The 1,338-nt window shown below is 41.6% G+C and overlaps 1 protein-coding gene across 2 annotated transcripts in view; it reads left to right on the top strand.

Moving 5' to 3' along the window:
- Positions 1 to 1,338, top strand: part of LOC101855009 (transmembrane protein 131) — a 100,895-nt gene that overhangs the window by 35,764 nt on the left and 63,793 nt on the right. For both annotated transcript variants that reach the window (XM_005095267.3, XM_005095268.3), the window contains exon 4: positions 885 to 953. In XM_005095267.3, coding sequence (XP_005095324.1) covers positions 885 to 953 — 69 coding nt within the window. The remainder of the gene's footprint in view (positions 1 to 884; positions 954 to 1,338) is intronic.

Consider the following 1,338-nt stretch of genomic DNA (forward strand, 5'->3'; position numbering starts at 1 on the left):
TTCCCCCCCCCCCCCCATTTGATAATATATGTCTTATCTATTTATCTATCTGTCTGTCTGTTCTGTCTCTGTCTGTCTGTCTGTCGGTCTGTCTGTCTAGCTATCTAGCTATCTATTTTTTTGCTTTTATGTGCCTTAGAACTTCCAATAATGTCCTAAAATCCAGTCTCGTATTGCAGCTAAGCCGTTTCAGTTTTGTTTTGAATTTTTTAGTATTTAGGTATCACTTTGTTGCCATGGGATGTTTCTTACAACTCTTGGTGCCCTCTCCCCCCACCCCCACCCCTTTTTTGTGGATCTAGTGCTATAGTAACGTTGACAATATCTTACTTTGTTCCTTTTTGGGTGTGTTTTTGATTATTTCCTTTGTCCGTGTGCCATTCTCCATTCTCTTGTGTTCGCAGATGTGCATAATTATTCATGTACGCTTACTAGACATTATGGAATCACTGTTAGAAGTGGGAGTGGTTGGCGGGCCGTCTGGTGTGGTTTACTCCTTCGTTTCTGTCAAACATCTAATCTATTGTCCTTATTTCTCCTTTTTTTGTGATGTTACCCTCTAGTAGTAGCACCTTTAGTCTTCAGCTCTTATATTATGATCTATTAGTGTCGTAAGTGCTGTAAAACTGACTAGTGGGTAGTTGGCGGGTGCTTTGATGTGATTTGCTCCTTCTTTCCTATCAAACATCTGTCGTCTTCGTCTTCATCTCCCCTCCTTCGTTACTCTCTTGTAACACCTCTAATCTTTGGCACCTATATGACCTTATTGTGTTGCAAGTGCCTTACAGCTTACTTAAACAAAACTGACTAAAACATACAAATAGAAGAAAATAGTCTATTGTTGTTTGTCTGGACGTCATTTCATTCCCACTTTCTTGTTTCAGATTGCAAGATGATAATTTTTTCTCCAACAACATACGGCTGGACCCTCCCATGCTTGATTTTCAAGACCAGTGAGTACCATTGTCAGTTGTTGTTTATTTTTAGCAAGAATTGTGTGTGTGTGGGGGGGGGGGGTCCTCTGGTGTGGTTTGCTCCTTCTTTCCTATAACATCTATCGACATTATGTCTCCAGCTCCTTTTCATTGGAAATTAACCTCTGGTGACGCCTTTAATGTTAGACACTTATAAAATGACGTAAAAATTTTCTTTGAAATATGAAGACTTTCATATGTACCATTGTATGTACCAAGACTTTGTCGACTGGGTAAAAGTAAACTGTCTCCTCCTCCTCCTCATCGTCCTCATCGTCCCCCTCCTCGTCCTCATCGTCGTCCTCCTAGTCCTCGTCCTCGTCCTCGTCCTCGTCCTCCTCCTCCTCCTCCTCCTCCTCCTCCT

This window comes from Aplysia californica, unplaced genomic scaffold (genome assembly GCF_000002075.1).
Source record: "Aplysia californica isolate F4 #8 unplaced genomic scaffold, AplCal3.0 scaffold00099, whole genome shotgun sequence".
NCBI lineage: Eukaryota > Metazoa > Mollusca > Gastropoda > Aplysiida > Aplysiidae > Aplysia > Aplysia californica.